This window comes from Thalassophryne amazonica, chromosome 13 (assembly GCF_902500255.1).
Source record: "Thalassophryne amazonica chromosome 13, fThaAma1.1, whole genome shotgun sequence".
Taxonomy (NCBI): Eukaryota; Metazoa; Chordata; class Actinopteri; order Batrachoidiformes; family Batrachoididae; genus Thalassophryne; species Thalassophryne amazonica.
The window spans coordinates 93,241,799-93,264,399 of NC_047115.1; the positions used below are offsets into that span (position 1 = coordinate 93,241,799).

Below are 22,601 nucleotides of genomic sequence, written 5' to 3' on the forward strand. Positions count from 1 at the left end.
AACAGTCAGAAGACACAGACTGCTGTCAGATGCCACCAACATTGGAGTTGTCACTCACTCACCCATGCAATCACATCTTTGCTCGTCCTCACATTCCCAGCGCTCACTGACCTCTCATCAGGAGAAGGGTGTGCTGTCAGGAGTGTGTCTCTCACATGACAGAGTGCGTGCATGTGCGTGCATAGAACACATGGATGCTTAGGATGAAAAAAGAAAGACAGCAATCCAAAGTCTTGGTAAATTAAAAGACAAAAACTATAGGGGGGGTCTGGGGGGTTTGCCCCCCCAGGAAATTTTAAGAGTTTAAGTGCCCTGTGGTGCATTTTGGTGCATTATTTGGATTAAATGTGGACCTGAAACAGCTGTTAAATTTCTCTTGTGATCTCATGCAGTATGGCATGTTGTACCATCCTGTAGGAGTATATACAGAATATAACAACACAATAGTTTACAAATATCGCTAACGCATGCAAAAAACTTTATTGATTTAGTTTGTTTTTGATTGGGCTCAAAGACTAGGCAATTAAAATCTCAACATTCAAAGAACTAGTTGACTTCATAATGCTATCAGACTAGAGACTAGATAATTGCTTTCAGACTAGATAAAGATACATAACATAATACTGATGAGATTCTGCTTAGGATCAATTCACTTTTGTATGCCATCAGAGATGACATTACCATGTATACATACTATTATAGTGAATACATATACAGTCAGCCTATTTGTCTGCTCTGAACACTGACATGGCATCTAATCAGTCATTCTATACCTAGAGTGTCACATTTTCTTCTTACAGAACTACATAAACACAGCATAAACACATCAACCAATGTTCCACATCCTGGTTTTTCTCCTGTGTAAAATCATATTTGAATATCACACTGACTAAATTAATATGGATGTACAAAGCATGAATATCAATCTAAAATATCTACTATACTTTAAGTCAAGCCTTAACGCCTATTTTTATTCTATTTCTTATGAATATTTTTTATTTTGTATTTGTTTTGTTCTTTTACTTCTGTTTTTAATTATGTATTTGAATTTTTTAATGTTTATGTATTTATTTAAATTTTTTATGTTGAACTGTTCTATGTGAGGTGCCTTGAGATGGCTTTTGTTGTGATTTGGCGCTTTATAAACCAATTAAATTGAAATTGAATTGAACAACATTTTATTGAGTCTTAAAGTAAATAAATATGAAATTTGTAAACTGGATCCTTAAACTTTGGACATAATAAACTCTACATGGTGGATCCTTGATCTCTGGACATAAATAAAAATAAACAAAATCTGTAGTTTTTGTCAAAAGCATTTCCTTTCAGACATTTTGGCATGAATGTCTTTCCATATATTTGAGTTGAGCTCTTACAGCTGGCTGCTGTATGTCAGCATCAGTTTAATTCATAAAGAACACAGGACGTCTCATTTTGGGAAGAAAAAAAAATGTTTTAGTCGATTGTAGTTTATTTTTTGTATTACAGCATTTGGAAAGAGGTGTCATTTTATTTAAAGTGGCAATTTTGTGTCAACAGAACAGAGGACGATTCTCCTTTCTTGACTACATGACAAAAGTCCCAGTTAGTGACTTTAATCCTCACAAAAGTGACTCACGACATTTTAATGGCTTTGAGAGGAGTTAAGAAGCGGACTTACCACTTCTGAAGAGCAGCGAATCAAAGAACCACGAGCCAGTGGTTTGAAGCATTGTGTCAATGGCTCACGCATCAAAGTGGAGTCGCACTGCAGAAACGGTTGATTACAGAGCCACTGCAGACCAAACCCTGAATATCCGTAAGATTTTATTCGTACGTCCGTATGACTATGAAACTCGGAAAAATCCGTATAATTTACGGACAATCCATATAGGATGACATGTATGGATTTGAGGAAATAAAAATTAATGTTTTGCTAGTTCTTTTAGACGGTGAGATTTTGCAAAAAGACAGAAATCCGTCCAAAGACGGCGAATAAGCATCCATGAGAACAGGTGATCAAACGGCATGCGACTGTGTGGCCAAATGAAATGTTCACTCAGCTTCATGTATGTGTGTTCACAATGGCTGAACATGTATGGTACATGTGAACACATGTGGGGCACACGTGATCCCAGGAACTGTCCATCCACAGTGCACACACAAAATGCCTGACAGCTGTCAATGATCACCTGCTGTTGTACAGCCTGCAAAAAAACCCTTTAGGTGTTTGATCAGTATATGCCTGCATTGCTAGATTTTATTCGTCCAGCTGAGACTCTATAACTGCTGCTGTACTGTGCTGGCAGTGCGCCAACTTATCCCATGTGCGCAACATTCTTCAGATGCAGTAAGCAAACTCTTTTCTCTTTTTTGTAACTCTTTTTTTTGCCAATCCAACATTTTCTTATTCCTTTACTTGTGGCCATTTCAGCGTACTCGATACACATCTTAAGACAACTCTAGTTGAATTATCGGTGCAGGACAGCATTTCACATGGGATTTATTTATGCAGAGGTGAATGATGCATTTGTGAGCCGATCGATGTTGCTGTGCAACACATCTGGGGTTCTGGAAGTGAGTTGTATGTTTATTTATGTTGTCATGGGCTGGGAAAACAGTTCCATGTCATTCCTGCTACAGAGGTAGGAGGTGAACATGCCAACATCCCGTTCAGCTGTCTTGCAGGGCACTGCACCGAGCTTCTGACGTCTGCAATGACACACTGATGTCCACCGGGGCGCTGGTGGACATACGTGACACAACATGCTGACAGGCTTTGCTGTGACCGATCCATCTCAGAGCTCAATCAACCACAATCAGATCATTTCAAATGCTGTTATGATGCCATCAGAATATGTAGATTGCAATCAGATGGCACAGAAACTGCACATAGACCGCTGTCAGATGGGTGTCCCATCTCGACGGCGCCAAGAATGTTTTGAACTGTGCAACACACTTGGGACAGCTGAGCGAATGGGACCAAATATGTAGACTGCTCTGAGACCGCTGTCTGCCCATCTTCAGACTGCACCTCAACACTTCCCGACTGTGGCTGGATGTGTCATTCTGATGCAAATTTGCCTCAATCGGCCTACGCGTGACAGGGGTTGTAAGAAATTGTGCACAGTGCAAGTTTTGAGTTTTGCATCACCAGTTATACACCTTCATGATGAAGTCATATAGAGAAGGATTTTATATAAAAAAAAAGAACACTTGACAGTTCAACTACAATTTGCAATCGGAGATTCAAGCACAGATTTGATCTGTTTTGTTGAAAGAAAATTCTTCTCTGTGCAACTCCACCATGAAGGCATGAGTGTTGACTCATTCAGAATTCATTAAGCTGCCAGCTGGGTTGCACCCGCACTTCGAGTGTGATGCTGGGTTCAGTGGGCTCAAGACTGTCTGATGAAGAAACAATGGAAACTTCATTTTCAACTCCTTTTGAGAGGTTCTTTCTGTTTTTGGATGCATAAGTGCACTGAGCTTGCAGCCATCTGTCTGTAACGGAGCACGAGGCTGTTGTTAACAGGCTGTGTTCACAACGGCACAATGTGCATGAGCAGCTGTTTACCCTCTACTGAGTGTGATGTCACAACAGCATCAAAATTAACACCATCATCACTTTAAAAACAAGCCACCATGACACCCAGCCTCACAACCACAGGTCACGTGTGACCAACCAACCTGACAACTGATGCAACATTTTTTATTAATGGTGGTTTGAATGCACAGAGAAAGAGTGATGAAAACCTGACGGCCATTGTTGTGCCATTCATCCATTGCCACTGTGTCATGTTGCAGCATGAAACATATTGCAAAATCTGCACACAGTTCCTCGAAGCCGACACCATCACAGCTCTTGCGTTAAAAAAAGAAAAATAAATATACAGAAAAGTGCTGTATTTATATTTATCTTGTCATATATAATTCAGTCAAATTAATCAATAATCCATGGTCACGATACCTCTTGTTAAGTAACTGAGTGGGTTATTTGAGCTGTTACACCTTTGGGGTCTGGCCTCTTGAAAGTCAACAGAATTACCTAAATCGTGTGTTTATCAAAAAGATTTAAGCAGATGTCTTTGGACTGGTGCCACACCTTCAGTAGGTAGCGATCGACTGACTCCCTGTCCAGGGGCGCATTGACGTAGACGTCCCCATAAGTATGGTTCACAGTTGTGATCTTAAACACATCCTCCATGTTGCCCGCCATCAGAGTAAAATTAACCTGGAACAGAGTGAGGAGACAGAATGGGACGTTATAGACATACACAACACTTTATGCTTAATGAACCCATAAGAGATTTGGGTTGAATGGCCCGGCCAATCAGCTGACTTGAACCCAACAGAAAATCTATGGAAAGAACTAAAGACCAGACAGAGTTCATAGAAGAGGTCCGCAGAACCTTCAAATTTGAAGACTGTGTGTAAGAATGAGCCAAAGTCACACCTGAAGAATGTTTGTACAACCCCTGGCAAAAATTATGGAATCACCGGCCTCAGAGGATGTTCATTCAGTTGTTTCATTTTGTAGAAAAAAAGCAGATCACAGACATGACACAAAACTAAAGTCATTTCAAATGGCAACTTTCTGGCTTTAAGAAACACTATAAGAAATCAAGAAAAAAAGATTGTGGCAGTCAGTAACGGTTACTTTTTTAGACCAAGCAGAGGAAAAAAATATGGAATCACTCAATTCTGAGGAAAAAATTATGGAATCACCCTGTAAATTTTCATCCCCAAAACTAACACCTGCATCATATCAGATCTGCTCGTTAGTCTGCATCTAAAAAGGAGTGATCACACCTTGGAGAGCTGTTGTACCAAGTGGACTGACATGAATCATGGCTCCAACATGAGAGATGTCAATTGAAACAAAGGAGAGGATTATCAAACTCTTAAGAGAGTAAATCATCACGCAATGTTGCAAAAGATGTTGGTTGTTCACAGTCAGCTGTGTCTAAACTCTGGACCAAATACAAACAACATGGGAAGGTTGTTAAAGGCAAACATACTGGTAGACCAAGGAAGACATCAAAGCGTCAAGACAGAAAACTTAAAGCAATATGTCTCAAAAATCGAAAAATGTACAACAAAACAAATGAGGAACGAATGGGAGGAAACTGGAGTCAACGTCTGTGACCGAACTGTAAGAAACCGCCTAAAGGGAATGGGATTTACATACAGAAAAGCTAAACGAAAGGCATCATTAACACCTAAACAGAAAAAAAACAAGGTTACAATGGGCTAAGGAAAAGCAATTGTGGACTGTGGATGACTGGATGAAAGTCATATTCAGTGATGAATCTCAAATCTGCATTGGGCAAGGTGATGATGCTGGAACTTTTGTTTGGTGCCTTTCCAATGAGATTTATAAAGATGACTGCCTGAAGAGAACATGTAAATTTCCACAGTCATTGATGATATGGGGCTGCATGTCAGGTAAAGGCACTGGGGAGATGGCTGTCATTACATCATCAATAAATGCACAAGTTTATGTTGATATTTTGGACAATTGAAAGGATGTTTGGGGATGATGAAATCATTTTTCAAGATGATAATGCATCTTGCCATAGAGCAAAAACTGCAAAAACATTCCTTGCAAAAAGACACATAGGGTCAATGTCATGGCATAGGGTCAATGTCAATGAGCAGATCTGATTTGATGCAGGTGTTAATTTGGGGGATGAAAATTTACAGGGTGATTCCATAATTTTTTCCTCAGAATTGAGTGATTCCATATTTTTTTCCTCTGCTTGGTCTAAAAAAGTAACCGTTACTGACTGCCACAATCTTTTTTTCTTGATTTCTTATAGCGTTTCTTAAAGCCAGAAAGTTGCCATTTGAAATGACTTTAGTTTTGTGTCATGTCTGTGATCTGCTTTTTTTCTACAAAATTAAACAACTGAATGAACATCATCCGAGGCCGGTGATTCCATCATTTTTGCCAGGGGTTGTACATACAGGAGGCGTCTTAAAGCTTCATTACCAACCAAGGCTTTTGTACAAAGTATTAAATAAATTTCAGGAAACATGTTTGATACTTTTTCCTGTGTCATTCCATTTCATAACACATAACTTAATTTTGTACTTACTTGGTTTGATTTCTTTGTATGTGTGGATTACTTGGGATTTTACCAACCTGGTGAAAATTTCATGTCAATGGCACCTTTACAAATATATTTACTGAGAAAAATGGTGACATGTTCGATCCTTATTCTACCTGCTGTATGACCGCTTACAAATGAGTGTGACTAATGATTAGAGAATGTTACTGGTTATTACAGAATACACAATGCAGCTTCAGTCTGTGTGTTATTTCTTCATTATTCCCACACTTTACCACAAAGCGAAAATGTATCTCTTTACATCTCATAACTGTCTTCTGATGAAGAGTGTGACATACATTTTGAGGCAGAATCAGGAGGCTTCTGCTCAGAGACTGCTAGGTCCTCATTACTGCATATTGTACCTTGATGTCTACCATCATCTACTTTTGCAAAACATGTTGCACATTTCCCTGGGAATGATCCAACTTCCAGGTGCAGTGTTGAAGACCCCAGCAACTGGCAAAGACCAAGGGGACACACACATTTAACCTGGCTTTAACAGATGGCTGCTTTAGAGAAGTGGACCGATTTTCTGCCTGGCTATCTGTTATTTGGGACCCAAGGTGGTTCTGTAGTATGACAGGTGCACTGACATTCCTGATCTGGCAGTACATGTTGATTTCTTTGTTAATTTTTGTCCTTACCAATCCATTCAATCCTGCATCTCTATCTCTTCCCAACACTACTGCCACTTTGGTCCCCATGGGTGTGTTTTCTCGGATGTCCACTGAAGTATCAGACGTGATGTCAAACTCTGGGCTGTTGTCATTCTCATCCAATATCAAGATTGACACCTGGTGAGAGGTGAGAACAACTGTAAACTCTGCCACAATCCAAATCACTCATATTATACTTACCTTTTAGATGAATTTAAATAGCCAGACCTTAGGACATCATTTTACCTCCATAATGCACATAAATATGTTCACTCTGTGCTTTGATAGTGTTCTCAACCCCGTCAAACAAAGAGACTCTTACCTTCTAGAGTTCCAATGAGATGCAATGAATGAGAAAGGAATGCCGTTAAGTTTTCTACAAGAGTGGACAGGACACAGTATTACAAGATGAAATGTACATGTGAAAACAAGGGGAAATGAGTCTAATGTGACATACCACAGTAGAGTCCTTTTTGGGTCCTCCATCATCAGCTACAACAGTCAGAGTGTACATATCTCCCTTCTCCCTGTCCAGCAGACCTGTCACTGTGATACGGCCCTGAAACACACACATCATGTGATCTCCTAATCCATAAACAACCCATCAGGATGCAACACTTCACTCAAATCACATCCCATCTGTACAATTTTGAAGTTAAGTACATACTGAAGCATACAGTAGGAATTACATGTTTGTCTTTCTGAGTAAATGTAATGACTCCAGGTGCTGAATTCTTGATGGGTCGTAACTTCTTAAATTTGTTTCATTTTGGCCCAAAAAACAAACAACATTACAATATCCCAATCTGCTGGTGATGAAAGCAAGGACCAGTTTCTCATTGTGAGCACCAGACTAAGAAACCCTCTAGTGAAAGAAAGCTGTTGTGATTTTGTATGTATGTCAATGTTAAGATCAACGTTCTGAATAACTCTGAGGTTCTTGGATGAATCTATATGTTTCTGAGATAATGACTAAGTGCACGTCAACAAATAAAACTACTACTAAACCCTCACTGTTGGCTTTCATGCCACCTGGATCAAGTCTGAATCAAGACCAAGACCTTGGAAATTTGGAGTGATCGAGGCCAAGACTTTGGAGGGCGTAAGACTGAATTGAGACTGACACCTAAAATCACAAGTAAGTTTTCAAGATCATGAATTTAATTATTAGACTTAAAATCACTCCGGTTAATATTCAGACGCTCAGCTGGGGTCAACCTGAACATTGCATGAGATCAAAAGTTTGGAAAAAAGTATACCTAAACTGAACATGTAAAGGTCTCTAAAATAGATACTGAGCTGTTTTAATAGTGAATCAAAAGAGATTGAGTAAAGCTGCTTTCAATTCTGAGAGCAAGCAAATGAACAGGTCTTGAGTACTACAATGCTACTTCATGTATCAAGGTAGAAGTAAAACATATTGTTTAATTAATTATTAAGATCCTATTGTCGTACGTACAATTTGTACATGTTTGATAAAACCCCTCTATCAATCAATCAATCAATCAAAAACAACATTTACATTTTAACGGCGCCTGCAGGAAACCTTGCATGTGCATATGAGCTTTTGACAAGACCGGACGTTGTGCAAATCAAGCAATATTTGTAGATCAGCCTCTGTGTATTTGCAGGTATTAATGACACAAATTTAACTCCATGGGAAGTTAGCTTTGAGTTAGCAGACATTAGCGAATTGTCTTGTAAATCAGTTAAGAGGTGTTATTAGGTTTCAAAAAACAGCATTTTCAGTTTTAGAAGTGTTTATTTCTCACTATCTTTTACATAATGTATGAGAAAGGTGTCATTTCTAGCCAAAACCGAAGCAAAGTTAGCACCTAGTGAAACCAGGAAGTGACGTCACCACGCTAATGTTCGCTATATGTTTTGTAAATCCCTCGAGAGGTGTTATCAGGTTCAAAAATAATGTTTTAAGTTTTAGAAGTGTTTATTTCTTGCTAGGTTTTACATAATATATCAGAAAGGTGTAATTTCTAGCCAAAAACAAAGTGAAGTTAGCACCTAGTGACACCAGGAAGTGACGTCACCACGCTAACATCTGTGAGATCGTAACATCTGTGGGCATCTGTTGATCCATGTCTTAACTTAAGTATACATAAATACAAGATTCAAGGTCATGGTATTCTGGAATAAAAATATGTTTCTTCACAGAATATTAATTTAAGCAAGTTTTTATTTCTTTCAAGAGATTTTGGTTTTTCATGGTAATGCAGCTGGCTTGACCTCATGTGAGGACTGATATGATCAAAGGTCAAGTCATTTTAGGGCCAAAGGTATATGGAAGTTTGTTCAGAAATGTGTTCAGAAATTTTTGAACACACTTATACCACTTAAGAGTCATGGAGGCTGGATCCTATCCCAGTGGACTCTCACAAGGCCGACACATATAGACATGAGTATTTTAACATTAAGAAGCACAGAGACAGACCTCTTCCCATTATAATGCACAAGGAGGGAACTATCCCTATTTTTCAAATCCAGGAATCCATTGCCTTCAAAGAAAGAAGGCTCTTTGATCAGCTTATAGCCATGAAACAAGAGCACCATCTTAAATCACAGATATCAAGCTGTTTATCAGACTGCAGTAAATGGAAGAAAACAGAGATGCTGAGTGCCATCTTTGAAGTCTGCAACAAAGAGGCTTCTACAGCTGTTCATTATCATCAGGAGACATTTCCTTCACTCACTGTGATGCTGTCAATCTTGAAGAGTGACAGAGCTGCAGGCGATGTATCAGGATCAAAGCGATAAGTCAGCTGGTTCAAGTTGTCAGCGGACCGGGCCTGGACCTGCACCACCTCTGTTCCTGTTGCAATGTTCTCCCTCAGAGAAGCTTCATATCCAGCAGAGAAGAAGGCCACCGCCTCATCCAGCTCATTCAGTAATGTGACGTAGACAGTGCAGAAGCCTTGGTGGAAGGGTGGGGCCTGGTCAGTCGCTGAGACGTTCATCAGGTAGGAGGTCTTGGTCTCATAGTCTAAGTAGTCCACTGTGGTTACCAGGCCAGTGCTAACGTCCACTTCAAATTTGCGGTCTGACCCAGACACAAGGGCATATGCTACAGCCCCACCATCACCTAAACCAAGGGGGAACAGTGAGAAAACTACCTGGATTATCACTTCAACATCTGAGCTTACGCAACGTTACAACAACAACAACAAAAAAAATATTATAGTCTCCAGTATAATTTTGCAACTTCTGCTCCACTTCCCATAGGAAAGACCGAGGCATTGTAATGTGTTTGTGTCTAAAACTCAAAACTACAGATACAGTTCATACAACCCCAATTCCATTGAAGTTGGGACATTGTGTAAAATGTAAATAAAAACAGAATACAAGTAGAAGCACTCAGAGAGCGCAAACCTCCGCCAAGGCCATAGGGTCACTGACGTCACATGGAATACCCTTTGGCAAAGAGACTTATTCCACGTCGTTTCACGCATCTACCGTCATGTTTCAGATTCAGTGGTTAACCCTCTGCGGTCCGAGGGCATTTTTTGGACAGTTCACTTGCCTGGCATAAATGTTTTATTATTGCTGTTAACAGCTCTCCGTGCATCCCACAATCAAGGTTAATGTCTCTTTTTTCAGGACAACCTGTACTTTCAAAATATATATGCTATAGTTGTGTTTTATAAGTGTAATAAAGGTTTACTATCAGAAATAAGAAAGGAAAAAGTAAAGCGGGAAATAATTTTCCAGACACATTTATTCAAAACACACAGCAAACTATAATAAACTAGTAACACATCACTCCTAAAAACAATCTTTGGTGTGTCACGTGAGGTGAATCTGCCCTACGATTGGATTTTCGTAAACCATGTGACGGTGAACCAACTGGATACTCCCATTGCTCATGTCATCACACAGCTTCTATGAGGAGTACAAAGATGGTGGACGGTGGCTCGAAAGTCTGCAGAGTTAACTTTTCAGCAAAAAAAAGTATATTTCTATATCATATCATTACAAAGTTATTTATAATTTAGTAAAGCTTGGTCTCAGCCATCATATACGACGGCATCGGCCCCAGAGAATAAAACCCTTAGATCTTCAGCAAATGTATTTATAAAGAGAAACTGCATGAACTACACAAGTTTTTATTTTCTAATAACAAGTTTATTCAATGAGGAGAAACAAATGCTAAATTACTGTTGTGTCATAACTTAATTTTTTATTTAATTTTTCAGCCTTTGTGACTCGTCTTCATGAAGTTAGATGCAAAAATGTTGAAACTGACCCTATCCTGCAATGATAAAGACTCCTTAAAAAAAAATTACTGGATCCGGATCGTGTTCCGGATCATTACCAAAATTTAATGACTTCTAAGTTAGGCCAAGATACACCCCTGGTAAAAATTTCATTGAAATCCATTGAGGATTTTTTGAGTAATCCTGCTAACAAACCGACCAACCAACCAACCAACAAACAAACGGACGCGACTGAAAACATAACCTCCTTGGTGCAGGTAATGACTTACAAATCCTATTCAACCTATATTTAATCGAATACGCCACAAAGACAAGATAGTTAGTGTTCAAACTGATAAACTTTATCATTTTTGTGCAAATATTTGCTCATTGCCTGCAACACATTTCAAAAAAGCTGGGACAGTGCTATATGTTTACCACTGTGTTACATCACCTTTCCTTCTAACAACACTCAATAAACATTTGGGAACTGAGGACACTAATTGGGAGTGTCATGATTGGGTATAAAAGGAGCATCCCCAAAAGGCTCAGCCGTTCACAAGCAAAGATGGCGCGAGGATCACCACTTCACGAACAGCTGTGTGAAAAAATAGTCCACCGGTTTAAGAACAATGTTTCTCAACGTTCAATTGCAAGGAATTTAGGGATTCCATCCTCTACAGTCCATAATATAATCAGAAGATTCAGAGAATCTGGAGAACTTTCTACATGTAAGCGGCAAGGCCAAAAATCAACACTGAATACCCATGACCTTCGATCCCTCAGGCGGCACTGCATTAAAAACCAACATCGTGTAAAGGATCTTACCGAGTGGGCTCAGGAACACTGCAGAAAAGATCTCAGACTGTGGGCAGAAGTGTAGGGCTGGATCAGGTCAGCAATATATTCAGGAGCCTGTCCATGAAGGGCTCTGAATGTCAAAACTAGTATTTTAAAGTTTATTCTGAAGGCAACCGGAAGCCAATGAAGAGACTCCAGAATGGAAGTGATGTGGGCTTTCCTATTAGTGTGGGTCAGAATTCTCGCAGCAGAATTCTGGACACATTGTAAGTATTCCAGCTCCTTCTTCTTGAGACAGGTGAACTAGCTATTACAGTAGTCCAACCACAAGGAAATGAAAGCATGGATAATTGTCTGAGATAGCATAATTGTCTGAGATGGCATATGACTCAGCTTGGCGATATTACGAAGTTGGAAAAAAACGTTTTTAACCAGCCTACTCGAATGTTGTGAAAGAGACATAGCTTCATCAAAGATAACACCAATATTGTGCACGCTTGTTTTGGCTGAAGAACTCAAATTGCCCAGGTGCTGCTTAATGTCAGGGATAGCACTACTGGGAGCAATAATGAGTGTCTCGGTTTTCTCTGAGTTCAGTTGTGGACTGCTGTCTTTCAGCCACTTCTTCACCTGTAACAGGCAGTCAAATAAAGAGTTCAGTTTGCCAACCTCTGAGGTCTTAAATGAACAGTACAATTGTATGTCATCAGCGAACATATGATAGGACATATCACTGAAGCGTTAAATTATTTGGCCGAGGGGAAGAACATACAAAAGGAACAGGAGTGGCCCTAGAACTGAGCCTTGTGGAACACCGCACTGTGGATCCGTTGATTCAAGACATAACATGATTCAGTGACACGCTAAAACTCCTGGCGATCAAGTAGGAGGTAAGCCAGTCCAACACAGGGCCCGTCATCCCCACCAAATCTCGCAATCTGTTGACCATGATGGTGTGGTTAACCGGGTCAAAGTCGGAAAACAGGTCTAACAGAACCAACACCGTGCACCTCCCAGAGTCAGCAGACATCATGATGTCACTGGACACTTTCAGCAGTGCGGTCTCGGTAGAGTGGTGTTTCCGGAAACCTGACTGAAATTTGTAGTACATGGTGTTTTCCTTGAGAAAAAATGTCAATTGTTTTGCTCCCACTTTTTCCAGAATTTTCAAGAGAAAGGGGAGCTTGGACATTGGCTGAACGTTCTTAAGTTCAGATTGATCCAGGATAGTCTTTTTTCTGGGTTCTATCATTGCGTGTTTAAAGGAGGCTGGAAAAACACTGGATGAAAGTTAAAGATTTTGTTGACCCATGGCCCTTGATCCAAGAACATTTACAAAAAGCTTAGAAGGCAGGACATCAAATACACTGGACGTCAAACTCATTTTGGATGATAAAGGCACAATATCCTCTAAAGACACAGGACTGATGGACGACCAGGTCTGCCTGAGCGGCTCGGTCTGGGAAAGGCCAAGACAAGAGGGTGAATTCATTTAAAAGTGGAACTTCTCACATCATATAAGCATTTGGGGACTATTTTTGATGACAAGCTGAAGTTTGATGTAAACATGGATGCCATTGTGAAGTGAGGACAGCAGAGAATTTATCTTCTCTGTAAATTTAATTATTTTTCTGCTAGGCTTGTCATACTTTGTGAAAATTCTGTTTGTTAAGACAGTGTGATTCAGCTCAACAGCCGTGTGATATTTGGGCCACACTGCCATCTAGCAGATGGGTCAAGATGCATAGAACACTGCCATCTACTTGATGGCAGTGTGAATAGTGCCCGCCCAAATATCACACGGGCATTGAGCTGAATCATACTGACTTAACAGAGTTTTCAGTTTTGCAAATGCCTTTTATTTTTTTACAAGTGAAAAAATGAAATATTTTACAAATACACATTTATTTGTAACTTGTGTGTTGGTTTTTACATACACTCAACAAAAATATAAACGCAACACTTTTGGTTTTGCTCCCATTTTGTATGAGATGAACTCAAAGATCTAAAACTTTTTCCACATACACAATATCACCATTTCCCTCAAATATTGTCCACAAACCAGTCTAAATCTGTGATAGTGAGCACTTCTCCTTTGCTGAGATAATCCATCCCACCTCACAGGTGTGCCATATCAAGATGCTGATTAGACACCATGATTAGTGCACAGGTGTGCCTTAGACTGCCCACAATAAAAGGCCACTCTGAAAGGTGCAGTTTTATCACACAGCACAATGCCACAGATGTCGCAAGATTTGAGGGAGCGTGCAGTTGGCATGCTGACAGCAGGAATGTCAACCAGAGCTGTTGCTCGTGTATTGAATGTTCATTTCTCTACGATAAGCCGTCTCCAAAGTCGTTTCAGAGAATTTGGCAGTACATCCAACCAGCCTCACAACCGCAGACCACGTGTAACCACACCAGCCCAGGACCTCCACATCCAGCATGTTCACCTCCAAGATCGTCTGAGACCAGCCACTCGGACAGCTGCTGAAACAATCGGTTTGCATAACCAAAGAATTTCTGTACAAACTGTCAGAAACCATCTCAGGGAAGCTCATCTGCATGCTCGTCGTCCTCATCGGTGTCTCGACCTGACTCCAGTTTGTCGTCGTAACCGACTTGAGTGTGCAAATGCTCACATTCGCTGGCGTTTGGCACGTTGGAGAGGTGTTCTCTTCACGGATGATGCGAAGGAGATGTGTTGCACTGCATGAGGCAAATGGTGGTCACACCAGATACTGACTGGTATCCCCCCCCCCAACAAAACAAAACTGTACCTTTCAGATTGGCCTTTTATTGTGGACAGTCTAAGGCACACCTGTGCACTAATCATGGTGTCTAATCAGCATCTTGATATGGCACACCTGTGAGGTGGGATGGATTATCTCAGCAAAGGAGAAGTGCTCACTATCACAGATTTCGACTGGTTTGTGGACAATATTTGAGGGAAATGGTGATATTGTGTATGTGGAAAAAGTTTTAGATCTTTGAGTTCATCTCATACAAAATGGGAGCAAAACCAAAAGTGTTGCATTTATATTTTTGTTGAGTATATAATAAATCAACCAGTGAGTTAAGCTGCACCAGTTTCAGTAAAAAAAATTATGCAAATTATTGGTTGAAATAAAAGGATTAATAAATGGAATTGTTTTGACTGTGTTGAATGTTTGGTCTCCAAAGTCAAAGTCAATCAAGGTCAATGTCCATTGAATTCAATGACAGGTGGTACATGTTACCCTGTAACATGATAACTAAGCATGACAGATGTTACAAATGATTCCTTATTAGAACACTATTAACCCAAACAATAATTTGCATCTTTTCTTTACTGAAATTGGAGCAACTTAAACTTTTGACCCCTGTACAAACTGAAACTGACCTTTGTCACCATTTTTGCTGTTTTTACCCTATAACGCCAGAACATTCCATCACAGATATTCCAAACTATACCTTTTTGGAATCGTTATGATCAGACAAATAATGTGATATAGTTTTCAACATGATTGGAGCAATTTTACATTTTGACCTCTGTGTAATTCTTCACTGACCCCTAGCTGGCTACAGCTACCACCCTGTGATGGTTATCGTGCATTTTTGTGTAAGCCATGGTACACTGATGCTGGATTCTAAGTGTCGTTTGGTCACCTTCAGCTCTACTGAAAACCTGCTTGGCCCATGGACTAGTCCATCCATATTCAACTCCTCTGCCTGCCCTGCCCAGCTGTTCCTGTCCTCCGCTATCAGACCACTCCTAACAATCCTGCATGCATATCACCCAAAATAAACTGTAAAAACCATTCTCTGTCTCCAGGGTGAGTCTGTACTTTGGGTCTTATCTGTCAGTTCCTGGGTCAACCATAACAAGGATAGTGATTAATCCAAGATGTTTCCTGACTTTGACCTTTAATAAACGACCTTGAAAGTTGAATCAGTTGCGGCCTATAAGAATATGAATCCTCTGTAGAAATTTCGTAACGATATATGAAAAATTGTGGGTTTCAGGCTGTTCAAAACAAACAAAGAGTGAACACATAACCTCTGCCGAACTTCGTTAGTAGAGATAAGAATTCATAACTCTCTCAAAAAAGATCAAATTTCTTTCATATGTGACAGTGTTATGTAGGATGGTATCCTTTATCAACTGACACAATTTGATCCAGATCTGATCCGCATTACGGATTTTGTGGACATTTAAATTTAACATTAAAAAACCCATTTAATGTATAGTTTTCATGATATCCTAAACATGCCTCAATCACTCTCATATTTGAAAGTGAGGTGCAGACTAACTCACTATTGCCTAACAAAGTTTGATCCGGATCTGATCTGGACTGTGGATTTTGTGGACAATTGAATTTAATATTGAATTAATTGGGATTAGAATTAATCCCCAAAATTTTCATAATAAAGCATGCACATTGTTGTGCCATGTGCAAGCCATGTCCGAAAGCTGAGGCCGATCTGACAAACAGTCAGAGAGACATACGAACCACATACACACACACACAGACACGTCTTGCTTTATAGATAGATATTTTTGCTTATGAAAAGAGACTTCTAACAGGAGTTTGACCCTGAAAATTTTTTCTATGGTAAAAATTTATTTGGTTTGCACTCTATGAGAGCCATGTTCTAGTTTGTTTATGCATCTAGAAATAAGCCATCACAACAGGAGTACGACAGTCGGGGAAAAAAAAAATCAAATTAGGCAATTTACTGGGCCAAAAAATAAAATAAAATAATCATCAAAATTTAATGTCCAAGTGGAAATGAAGTGAAAATAATACAGTAGCATTCTGAAGGTGACTAAATAACTAATCAGCTGTTGTGTCCTGGGCTTTCAGCCTTTCTGCTTTGTTAGTTTTATTTTCAATAAATGACTCAGTTTTCATTCATGGAATAAATGTCAGACATGCACCAAAACTGCATGTATATGTAGTTATGAAAGTGGTTTCTTCATTCTGCCTGAAGTTGCAAAAAAAATCAGAACCGTTGTAAAATCCTACATGCACAATGATGCAGTCTGGTGCTTTCCCACACTCTTAATAACGGTGTGGGAAAGCACCAGACTGCATCATTTTGCATCAAGAATTTCAAAATTTTCAGTGTGAGGAAAAGACGTGCAACATTTCCATTCAGACCTGCAAGAAAAAAAGAAGAACCTACATCTGTGGGAATCTAGATCTCGATACAGATTCTTGAACAGAAGATTCTCAAGGACAGAAGGTATGACTTGAACACTTTTGACATTTTGAGCCAATATGAGACCTCACAAATCTGAGGCTAAGCAGGGATGAGAATAATGTGGTTAGGAATCTGTTAAACTGGAAATCAATCAATCAATCAATCAATCAATTTTTTATATAGCGCCAAATCACAACAAACAGTTGCCCCAAGGCGCTTTATATTGTAAGGCAAGGCCATACAATAATTATGTAAAACCCCAACGGTCAAAACGACCCCCTGTGAGCAAGCACTTGGCTACAGTGGGAAGGAAAAACTCCCTTTTAACAGGAAGAAACCTCCAGCAGAACCAGGCTCAGGGAGGGGCAGTCTTCTGCTGGGACTGGTTGGGGCTGAGGGAGAGAACCAGGAAAAAGACATGCTGTGGAGGGGAGCAGAGATCAATCACTAATGATTAAATGCAGAGTGGTGCATACAGAGCAAAAAGAGAAAGAAACAGTGCATCATGGGAACCCCCCAGCAGTCTATGTCTATAGCAGCATAACTAAGGGATGGGTCACCTGATCCAGCCCTAACTATAAGCTTTAGCAAAAAGGAAAGTTTTAAGCCTAATCTTAAAAGTAGAGAGGGTGTCTGTCTCCCTGAAATGGTTGAATTGAAATGGTTCAATTAAACAGCAGAGCAGCAAAAATAACAAAAATAACAGCAACATAAACGTTAAAAAAATCTAACTTTTTAAAATGAATAAAACTGATCATGAAAATATACATACTATACTGATCAAGCTGTTGTGTTGTTTGAAATAGGGTTGGATTTGATAATCCAGGCAGTCCAGATATTTCACTCTCCGGCCACATCCTCAAGTACCTTCTGGGAAATATCACATTTATACACCCCAGATGAGACATATGATCCCTCCAGTGTTTACTGCGTCTGTCCCACAGCCTCCTCTCTTTTAGACAAACACCTCCAGAGGAAGATATCCAGGAGCATTCTAATAAAATGCCCAAACTGCCTCGACTGATTCCTTACAATAATAATGAGTGATCTGTCCCACAGGACCAGTAGCTGCAGATGAGCTGCACTTTAGAGGAGAGGACAGGGCCCTCGCTGATATTTGAAACCTGGTTTAAACCAGAAAAAAAATCGGTCAAGGTTAACACTCTCTGAACCCATGTCAGAAGGACTACATATATCCCAAAAATCATTTGGGGCCATCATTTAGTGTTGCATAATGACATGGTGAAGGCTAATTTTCATGCGTTAACCCGGATTTGTCCCAGTAAAAGTAACACACGTAGCTCCAACACTACATTGGTGAGAGCTAATAATAGGAATAATAAAAAATCTAACAACAACAATAATGAATCTTTATAGATGACTTCACAGACAAAATCACATTTACATCAATACGAACACAAAACAAGACATATTTAAACACAACAATAAAGACAGATGTGAACATGAACACAGATGAGTCTGTGAGCAATGAAAAGCACCTGACAAAAAAAAAAAAAAAAAAAAACATGCACATTGATGTACACAGACACGTTCAGTGCTCGGATGTACAGGCAAAGGAGAAATGTTTGATGACCACAGAACCAATGGATCAGAATCAGAATTTACTGCCAAGTAAGTTGGCACATACAAGGGATTTGATCTGGTGTTATTGGTGCATAAAAAAAATAAGAAAAAGAAGAGAAAAAAAAACACTTCCGTAAGAAGTAAAAGAGTCAAACAGACAAAACTACATTCACTCTTAAATGAATATAACGTAATGGAAAGAGAAGGTGAAAAAACAGGTGATTGGAGTACAGAGCTACAGTACCTTTCAGTGCAGGGACCACCGGTCTGTACTTAGTGGTAGTGGGGGGGGGGCTGCATTATTTATCAGTCTATCTGTGGATGGAAAGAAGCTGTTCTTTTTTTTTTTAACTGATCTGGGTTGACCCCATGGTCAGTGCTGACAGTGACTCACTGATCCTGTGGAGTAAAATGAAACTTTGAGCAAACTACTGACTGCCCGAGTTGGTTCAGATCTACCTCACTGTACAGGGGCAGATCTACCTGCAGGTAGCGGGGGAGCAGATTGTGACTTAGTTGGGGTTGCTGGAGTAATGTCCATAGTGCATCCGGGGACATCACCCTCAGAAAACCTTATACTCCATAGCCTTTTTCCTTTATTCTAAGACAATTTGGGAAACTAAATTCTGACTCTCTGTCTGTTTTTAATACATGAATTTTAACTCTGCGAGCGTGTGCTGGGGCTGCATTTTACTGCAGCCACAACACCACGGAACCAAACGTGTCTGTCCAGTGACATCATGACTCCATAAGCTCTGACAAAGCGCCACTCACAGGACTGGATCCAGAGTGAAAATCTGACAGATGCATTTTTGCCCAATAATAAAATAAAAATCGTACACATCTTATTATTCAATAATCTTCATTCTTTTATTTGTGTGCAACATACACTGTCACACCTCTTTTAATATATTTATTATACTTTATGGACCATAGTGAACACTTCTTATTTGTATAAATATGATGTCCTAAAAAAACACTATACCAAAAATTGACTGTAAACAGGATCAAATTTATTGCCAAAATCTTTCAATTATACCTGAATCTATATATGATTTTTTTCAATTAATAAAATCAATAAAAATATGACTGCATATATTCCTAATAATATGTTGAGATACAGACAGTTCACAGAAGACATTTTCCAAAATTAGAAACAGTCCAGCAGGTAACAATATTCATCATGTCCATGACTAAATATACTAAAACAAATACATCACAACTGTGATAAGTATACAACTGTGATGTATTTGTTTTAGTATATTTAGATTTTGTTGTGATTTGGCACTTTATAAGCCAATTAAATTGAAATTGAACATTTTATTGAGTCTTAAAGTAAATAACTGGATCCTTAAACTTTGGACATAATAAACTCTACATGGTGGATCCTTGATCTCTGGACATAAATAGGAATAAACAAAATCTGTAGTTTTTGTCAAAAGCATTTCCTTTCATACATTATTGGCATGAATGTCTTTCCATATATCTGAGCTGAGCTCTTACAGCTGCTGTGCTTCACTTCAGGATGTAATTTGTAAAGAAATACAGCACGTTTCATTTTGGGAGGAAAAAAACATTTTAGTCGATTGTAGTTTCTTGTCTGTATTAAAACGTTTGTAAGAGGTGTCATTTTATTTAAAGTGGAAATTCATTTTGAAGTTATTCATTCCGAGTGGATTCTGTCATTTGGAGCTGTGTGAACGGAACAGAGGACGATTCTCATTTGTTGACTGCAACAAGACAAGAGTCCCAGTTAGTGACTTTAATCCACAGAAAAGTGACTCACGGTAATTTAATGCTTTGAGAGGGGTTAAGAAGCGACTTGCCATTTCTGAAGAGCAGTGAATCAAAGAACCAACGAGCTAGTGGATCGAAGCATTGCTTCAATTCTTCACACTTCAAAGTGGAGTCACGCTGCAGAAATGGTTGATTACAGAGCCGCTGCAGACCAAACCCTGAATATCCGACTTTATTTGTACGTCCGTATGACTCTGAAACTCGGAAAAATCCGTATAATTTAAAGACTATAGGTTGACATGAAAACCACCGAAAAGCTGTGTTCACCGCGGGGACACGTTCGGTACTATTCGGGATTATTCCAAATTTTTATTATTTTTTTTTTTTACCGATGATGAACGATGCGTAAAAAAGTTTGACCATCTGGACCTGTCTCAATCTCAAAGGCTGAGGACACAAAGACGTGTACGTACGTCACTGCTCAGATACTTCAGCAGTCATCAATCAGCCTCTTATATTTTATTGCACCTCCATCGCAGCTCAAAGGCTCAACTGCTCCCCCTCTTAATCCACAACCGGCATCGATCACCTGAGCAGGTGCTCCTCAGATGACCAGGACTTTAAAAACACAACCTGCCGAGGTGAAGGGTTACAAGGTAAACCTACACATCCTTCACCTCTGCTGTTCATCCCTGCTCGAGTGAGTGCTGTTTTCCTTTTCAACATTATTCTATTAAATCTGAGATCCTTTGCGTTGCTTCAAACTGAGCAGCACTGTTTTCTGTGTATTTCTTTCAGTCTCAGGTTTGCTGTGATGTTCTGACGACTGTCTGACAGCCACAAATGTGTCATAAGTAACTAAGCAACAGATTACACAACGGGAAATAAAAAGAGGAAGTTTGCAGCACGGAGAAGAAGTGAACAGTTTAACAGCACTATCAGCTACAGCAAATGTTGTTTACAAGGTGTCATCCAATGAAACAAAAGTGTGCCAGAGAGCCAGGACCACGGCGCCCACTAGTGTGTGGATTTGTGACCTGCAAACAATAACTCGTGAAAGGTGCTGGTGCCAGCGGAGCACGCGTGAAGTCACAGTGTGTCTCTTTCATAGCACGGGTTAAACCCGCTGCTCATCAACTAACTCCGATCAGACTGCACTCACCAGTGTCAGGGTCAGTGGCACGCACGACAATCACAGATGTGCCAATGCCAGCAGTCTCCCTCAGACCCAGTCGGTTGTATTGCTGCTGTGTAAACACTGGTGCCATGTCATTGGCATCGTCCACGTAAACGATCACCTGCAGGGCAACAGATTTAAACAGGTTATTCACTGGAAACATTCAAATCCAGGCTATTCTCTGTGAAGCCCATAAAACTTTCACCAAACGCCAGACAACTTTTTCAAATGGTTTCCAGGTGCCAGTCTCCAACAGCTTCTGAAAAAATTCTGATGGAAAAAAAGTCCTTTTCATTCCGCCATTTCCAGACAATGAAAATCCGACGAGGGGGCGGGACCACTCCTTCCACAAGGCATGCTCACAGGCGAATGACGTCACCGACAGGCGTGGAAAAACTCACGCATGCGCACGAGGGTTCAAGCATGTCTGACGTAAAAACATATGAATGAAATCCATATAGTTTTTAAAAAAAATAAAAAGGACCGTTACTTTATGGACACACCACGTATATATATATATATATATATATATATATATATATATATATATATATATACACACACACACATACATATTATATTTTACCTCATTTCTTATGTCTTGTACTGTTACAAGTATTATTATTGCTTATCTTTGCACACGCTGTTTGATGAACATTTTCCTCTACTTGCACCCTCCTTGTGTGTTCTTTAAGAGCTGACGTAACGTGAATTTCTCCTCTGTGAGATCAATAAAGTTTATCTTTATCTTTACAACTCCACATGGATGGGATGCCAGTCTGACACAGGTTACTTCCCCAGCCATGGGTGGTACCCCTTTACAGCTGGGTGGTAAATAAATGGTAAATTGACTGCATTTATACAGCGCTTTTCCACCTGCATCAGATGCTCAAAGCACTTTACAATAATGCCTCACATTCACCCTGATGTCAGGGTGCTGCCATACAAGGTACTCACTACACACCGGGAGCAACTAGGGGATTAAGGACCTTGGCCAAGGGCCCTTAGTGATTTTCTGGTCAGGCCGGGATTTGAACCGAGGGTCCTCTGGTCTCAAGCCCAACGCTTAACCACTAGACCATCACCTCCCCACTGAGAATGGGGAGGTGATGGTGATGGTACTCTGGACTGAGACAATGTACTGTAGATTAAGTGTCTT

At 39.8% G+C, this 22,601-nt stretch overlaps 1 protein-coding gene across 1 annotated transcript in view; it reads right to left on the reverse strand.

Annotated features, from left to right (window-relative positions):
* Positions 1-22,601, reverse strand: part of LOC117522999 (cadherin-23-like) — a 102,838-nt gene that overhangs the window by 2,668 nt on the left and 77,569 nt on the right. Inside the window, exons 14-18 of the mRNA XM_034184415.1 lie at positions 21,428-21,563; positions 9,457-9,845; positions 7,209-7,310; positions 6,740-6,889; positions 4,085-4,213 (exon numbers count right to left, since the gene is read on the reverse strand). Of these exons, the coding sequence (XP_034040306.1) occupies positions 4,085-4,213; positions 6,740-6,889; positions 7,209-7,310; positions 9,457-9,845; positions 21,428-21,563 (906 nt within the window). The remainder of the gene's footprint in view (positions 1-4,084; positions 4,214-6,739; positions 6,890-7,208; positions 7,311-9,456; positions 9,846-21,427; positions 21,564-22,601) is intronic.